General features: G+C 40.7%; 1 protein-coding gene across 1 annotated transcript in view; it reads left to right on the forward strand.

Annotated features, from left to right (window-relative positions):
• PITPNM3 (PITPNM family member 3) overlaps nucleotides 1-6,972 on the forward strand; it is a 113,671-nt gene that overhangs the window by 19,699 nt on the left and 87,000 nt on the right. The window contains exon 2 of the mRNA XM_009318835.1: nucleotides 3,605-3,712. Coding sequence (XP_009317110.1) covers nucleotides 3,605-3,712 — 108 coding nt within the window. The remainder of the gene's footprint in view (nucleotides 1-3,604; nucleotides 3,713-6,972) is intronic.

Below are 6,972 nucleotides of genomic sequence, written 5' to 3' on the forward strand. Positions count from 1 at the left end.
TCACCATCCCTGGAAGTATTTAAAAGACGTGTAGATGAGGCGTTTAGGGACATGGTTTAGTGGGCATGGTGGTGTTGGATTGACGGTTGGACTCGATGATCTTAGAGGTCTTTTCCAACCTTAATGATTCTATGAGACAGAGTGTTCAGAAGTCGTTAATGCTTGTGGGAGCAGTTGATACTGATGAACATCATAACTGTCCACCAGACCACAAGTGTTTGAATATGGATATTCTGTAGTGTCAGGCAGTCACGCTAGGTTAGTTTTTCGTGCTTGTCCTTAAGGGTCTTCTTTCCCGTTATTTAGTCTGGGGAAAGAGGCTTTCCAGTTTGGAAAGCATGCATGTATATTTATAGAGGAATTTCATGCCTGGATAGTTAAGAAGCTCTCTAAGTAGAGGGAGCAAAGTTGGTGAGGAACATAACTGTTTTCTTTAGACTGGGAGAGGAAAAGGGGTCCTGAAACTGATGGGAAGGCTGGGGTGTGATCCACAGCCTCCCTTCTGAATGGGCATAGGGCCAGGGTCTAGAGTGTACTAGGCACTGGTGCCCGGGACTAAATACCATTGTATTCCAGACCACGTTTAATGTTTTCTGTCGAACTCAGAAAGCCAATAAAAATGAGAAGCAGAGTCTGACCTCTAATCTTATTTCATCTTTCTGCTAAACAGTAAGGCCATCTGGAATGCCTGGCTTGGTAAATGATATAACAGTGAAAGCGATAAGAAAATACTAGATCTAAATGCTCAAACAATTTTGGAGCCCTATTTCTCTGCAACAGACAGTTCTTTAGCGTCCTCTTGATACAATTCCCAAGTGCTAAAGCCAGTATCAGGGCAGATCCTCACCCCAAAGCCGGCTGTCTAAAATACTGTCCAGCCTCTTCCTGCTGGATGAGGCAGGTCTCTCGGGAGGCATGCTGCATGAAGAAGGCCAAAAGAGCTGCTTCCTGTGCATTGACATCCAGGAGCTCAATGGCCCAGTCTCGCCCTCCCTTATTTCACTTCATGGTAACAGTTAACACAGAAGGAGCTAGTCCCACAATGGACGAGCTGCCCCTGAGCTTTAGGCAAAGGTTTCAGTTGCTGACTTGGTCACAGGAGGAGCAGGATGTCCTTGGGTCAGCTCAGTCCATCTGTAGTGGCTGTGGCAGGGTGCCGTCAAGCTGCCTTCACCCAACCCATCAGGGTGCTCCAGAGCTACCCCATGGCTCGTTCCCTCCATCCTTGAAGAACTTCAAATAAATCAGCCTTTGTGAGAGAAAGTAACAAAAACCTGAGCAAAATGCTATTGTACATGGTTGATTTTCTTTGCCTCAGGGAGCAGCTGACATTGCATCAAGTCCAGTAGGGGCTTTGCTGGATCCAGCTTCTCTGATAAATCTGATAAATTACCTTTATTAGTGTTTATTTCTAAAAGGCAGGACATAGGGGGAGGTAAGATACGGTGATGACTATGAAGTGATTTAAAAGCCTTTATACAGATCCACTTTCCTCCTCCCCAGTACCAAGATCTCTCTAAATGAGAGAGGTACATATGAGAGAACATGAAAGAACATAAATTTTTAAATCACTTGGATGCCCCCTGCAAGGCCTGGTTACCAACAAACTCAAATTTCTGTTTTTGTTTGCAAATGTGGATCATTTTAGCCAGAAACGTTCTGCCCAAATTCTTCTGTGTTTACTCCCATAATAGAGCCCTTCTCTCTGCAAAAGGCAGTAAGAGAAGGCAGGGTTTGACCCATTCTCTGAATCTGCCTTAACAAGTAAAGAACCATGATAATTCATTTTACTTTTTTTTTTTCCTGTGTACTCACCCTAGGTACAAAGACCATTCTGGGCTGTGTACAGCCAGGCTGAAATGCTTTTAGTAAATTTATTCAGAAAGGACTAATGTACCCTTCTTGCCAAACAGCTGTTAAATTGAAGGAAAATGTTTTTCTACAAATTCTAGGCCTGTTTGTTTTGGGGGTTTTTTTGAGAGAGAGAGAATATCAATGGTTTGTGTTTTGTGCTTTCAGCTTTTCCTGCCCCCCCCTCCCCGGATGGGATCCCAATAAAAGAGCTGGTTCTCTGTGCTGTGGGCTTGGTGCCATTCCATTATGTCTCTGTGTCCCTGGATGAAAATTTAAAGCTTTGTGGAGCACAGGTGGCTTTGATAAAAGGGAAAAAAAAACATGCTTGAAAAGCCTTAAACCGGTTTGTGTGTCCGTTCTTCCCCCTGCTCTGCCTTTTGAGTGTTCTGAAGTCAGAATTTTAAGATACTGAAATCTACTGGCTAATACTGATGGTTTAATGCTGACTTTTACAGAGAGACTTTCACTTTAGGCCAGTCTAGAGTAGGAAAATACTACTTTGCATTACAGGTTAAAATTGTGATATATAGTAAACTTTAAAATGCTTTTAATTATAGACACATTTACAGCTCTCCTTTCAGGCTGAAATGAATGTTGAACTGCCAGTGTATGACTGATAAAAGTCCCAGTATGTTGTCTGAGGTTTCCCTTGCATCTTGGAAAGTGTTGTATTCGTGTTCTGAGCAGCTCATACAGTTTGTTAACTATTGTGGACTATTTTGATTACTCTACAGTATAAGTTTGTAGTCAGTATGTATTATATAATTGTATCAGTGCTAGATAGTTACTAGTTCAACAGTATTATACAGCATTTTCACACATATCACCCACAGCAAATCAGGTTTTTTTTGTTCACGTTGCTACTGGATTATGGAGGCAGGGTTAGTGGTGACTGAATTATATCTGTGAAAGTGCAGTGTTTGTATTCCTGTATCAGGTGGGAGGCTTTTAGAACAAAAAGGCCATTCGTTTTTCAAGCAGCTTACAGTGATGCTGACAGTAGCAAGCTTTTGTCTTTTTCAGAGCATGTACTCTGAAGCATGTCTGCTCCATTCAGTCCCATAAGAAAGAGTATCCCTAGGCTTCCAGCCTACTAAATTACTTCCCAGGGCTGGGGTAAATATTAAATAAAAAATACTTACATGACTTCTGGTGAGAAAATAGTTTTAGTCTATTGTCAGCCATCATGAAATGTCAATTTCATGAAAAAAAAATTACAGGTTGGTGCTTTAATACTGAAAGTATTTTCAGTTTGTAGAAACTGAAGAATGAGAACCGTGGATTGGGCAAAACTGGTAGGTTACGTGAAGCTTTTGTCAGCTGTTAGGAAAAAACCACAGATGTGCATAATTATTTTAGGGGGGTGTGATCTTCGTTCTGCAATGCTTGCAGAACAAGTAAAAAAAAATCACGATTTTTTTCCAAGAGGGGGGAAGAATTCTGGCTAATTCTGTTACCTGATATTAAACACTCAAAGTGATTTATTATAAACTTTGTTTTTAAGTGACTGCTCAAGGTAAGAGCGAAAATTCAGGCAGTCCTCTCTCTTCCATGGTTTTCCTGCATACAATATACGAAGCATGTAGGGTACACTGTAGGGCATATCGGTAAGCGAGAAGCTTTCCTGGAGAGTCATGCACATAGGGACCACGATGAGTGTTTATTTTTCTCTGAATTACTAGTTCTCACCCTGTCTTTTTTCTCTTGTCTGTCACTGCAATTTATTGTGTTCTCCTTTTTCCTCCTACAGAAGAGATGGTGGAAGGAAAAAGTGCCATTCTCATAGGCATGAGCCAGTGGAACTCAAACGACCTTGTTGAGCAGATAGAAACAATTGGGAAACTGGAAGAAAATCAAGGTAATGTTTAGCTCGCCTTACATATTAATTTAAAGTTAACAAGAAAATATGACTACTGAAGCAATTAGTTGTCAGATATTATGTAAATACTCAACAGAAATATCATTTACAGTACCCGCAGTTAAAAGCTTTACATAGACATGTAAGTAATATTTTAGTGCTGAGAAATTAATTGCAATGATCTCTTTCAGGGGGACACTTCTCTGGCAGGCCAGGTAATACAAATTTATTGACTTCAGTGGGAAGTCAATGTTGGACTCAGCTCCACAACTATGAGATAGATTACAAGACCACAACTTATGTTTTGCATGTTTCCTGTAATCAACATATATTAGACTTGTTGGTCATTGCCGTTGGGTTATTTTGCTTCTTAAAGTCAGCAAGTAATTATCCAGAATTTTCAAGGGGACACATACTTTCAGGATTATTTGGGGCCTGTTTTAGGTAAACATTTAGGTAACTGTGCCACTGAAATGAGTGGGAAATGGGCACTGATACACCAGTAAGAATCCAGCACCTAGGACAAAAGCCTAAGCAGTCTTCATTTTAATTGTTACTTTGGCTCCTAAATTGCCTAGTCGTTTGAAAATTAAAATTACCTCAGTGACTTTGGGAGAGAGAAGGACCTAACTTCCTTACCCGTCGGTGGTATGGGGCTCATGTATAATGGTGCTTGTTAATTAATCTAGCTTTTTAAAGAATTTTAAAGAATTTTAAGAGCCTTTTCAGGAGGCTTTTCTTTAAGGATTAGCTACATGTAGTCAATTCTGAAGATAGCTGTGAACAGGTCTATTTTAGTATAGAGGTGTAGAAAAGTAATATTTATCTGAGTCACAAACTTCTTGATTACCTACCGTGAGAATGATTTATTTTGATAGTATTTAAGTGACAGGTAGACACAATACACACAGTGCATTTACAATTGTTAAATAGGTAATTAGAGAAGAAAAAACTTTTCTGTTTTGCATTTGCTCTTAATGATATCAAGGCCTCACTTATGTTGCTTGGTAACTTCATTTAGAGTCAGAGATTCAATGGCAATTTGTAAGAGATACTATACATGTTGTAAATATACCATTTTCTCTGCTACAAAGTAGCAAGAAAAATTAATACAGTATTGCATCAAATATGAGTTAGTCTTCTAAATGACTTGCCAAGAACCAGCTATCCTTGCATTCTTGCAGATATTGTATTAGAAGAGGCTTTAGAGCCAGTGTACCTAACTCAAAGCATTTTATGAATTGGCCAATGTGTAAGATGCATCTACATTCCGAGATTGCTTCACGTATGCTGCAAGTGTACTGTGGCTTTTAGGTCACGGTTCATTGTGCTGATTTTGACTGTTCTTGAACAGAGATGTCGGGCAAGGACTGAAGTCATTAAGAACTGGGCTAACACAAGTCTGAGCCAATATTACACGTACTATATCTCGTTATGCCAGAATGTGATTTCAGTAACGCAAGAGTTCTGGCTGTAACGCACACTGCCAGTTAGAAATTTTCCCTGATGCACCCCTGCTAAGTACATCAGCTTTCTAAATAGGCGAGGCAATTACGTGCATTTCCTTCTTTCCTCTGTCACCTTGTACTCTCAGATTTAGTCCTATTGATTAGCTACTTGTTGATATTTTTTAAATTTTTTTTTTTTTTCCTTACCTGTACTCATCTGTATCTTATCTTCATGGAATTATCTGCCAGGTGCTGATAGGTCATATTGCAGTGGTGTTAGTGCAGATAATTGTGCAGTGCTTTTGTTATAGCTTAACAAGACTGAACAGTGTTACTGATTTCAGCAATTTTAGAAAAGTCTGTGATTCGTAACCACCAGATGCAAATTATAAAGGCAAAGAGGGAAGGAGGACAATGTTTGAAGGAAGACTATGTTGTCTTCTGTGCCACAGTAGAAAGATATTTCAGCCTTAGCCCAATTATTTATAGTCAAAAATTAAAAGTTCAGGTAAAGCTGGATTCTCTCTTTAAAAACATTATGTAGAAAAGAGGAAGATGTCCTATATGGTTTCTTTCCCAGGGTACTTCACTCATTCAATGGAAAGATGTGAGGAGTATGGTCTGCTGATTCAGGGAACCCCACCCCCCCCCAAGATGGATTTACTTACGGCTCTCGGAGAATGATGAGTTCATTGGCTTTGGTTGCAGAGAGCTTTGTTACAATTCAGACAGTCTCTGGTGGTTTTGCTAGGTGCCTGTGCAGAGAGCAGAGCACTGGTTCTTTTTCATGGTTTAATAAATTGATTAATAAAGCACATAATTATGGGCTCTTTCAACAAATGAAGATGTATGAGAAGATGCAGTATGCTCTGGGCAGAGCTGAAGATCCACTGGATGCTGCTTACTTGGGTAATGCCAGAATTCCAATGCGAGACAGACAAGGTCCTCAGGAACTTTGTAAATGGCAAGCATATAATTTAATTCAATCATTGATTCTCAGTAAGTATGACTGAGAGCACTTGACCAGCACAACCTTTCTCATCAGAGGTAGAAATAAGTCTTTGGGGGAAAATAGGCAGCAGCATTTAAATTTATTAAGTTTTCATTACAGAAAATAACACAAACAGCAATCAAGCTGAATTAAAAACTCATACAGCTGCATAAATTATGTTGATGCAGATGCCTTCCCTGTTGTGGAACAGAAGCATTTTCACACATCATAGTCACGCATTTAAATTCACTCCTGGTGCAAAGTATCTGTCCCTTATGTTAAGGAAAATTGCATGTACTGAGCACTAGGAACAAATTCAGCCTGTTGGATTTCAGTGCTTTGCATTTCCTCCAGCTATCTTGAGTTCATATCCTTACTTTAAGTATATAAAAAGACAGGTGTACTTAGACAGGTGTACTCTGCGCTGGGTCAAAAACTGGCTGGATGGCCGGGCCCAGAGAGTTGGGGTGAATGGAGTTCAATCCAGTTGGCGGCCGGTCACGAGCGGTGTTCCCCAGGGCTCAGTACTGGGGCCAGTTCTGTTCAGTATCTTTATCAATGATCTGGACGAAGGGATTGAGTGCACCCTCAGTCAGTTTGCAGTCGACACCAAGTTGGGCAGGAGTGTTGATCTGCTCGAGGGTAGGAAGGCTCTGCAGAGGGACCTGGACAGGCTGGATCGATGGGCCGAGGCCAACTGCATGAGATTCAACAAGGCCAAGTGCCGGGTCCTGCACTTTGGCCACAACAACCCCATGCAGCGCTACAGGCTTGGGGAAGAGTGGCTGGAAAGCTGCCTGGCGGAAAAGGACCTGGGGGTG

The sequence above is a fragment of the Pygoscelis adeliae genome, unplaced genomic scaffold (genome assembly GCF_000699105.1).
Source record: "Pygoscelis adeliae isolate BGI_AS28 unplaced genomic scaffold, ASM69910v1 Scaffold392, whole genome shotgun sequence".
Classification (NCBI taxonomy): domain Eukaryota; kingdom Metazoa; phylum Chordata; class Aves; order Sphenisciformes; family Spheniscidae; genus Pygoscelis; species Pygoscelis adeliae.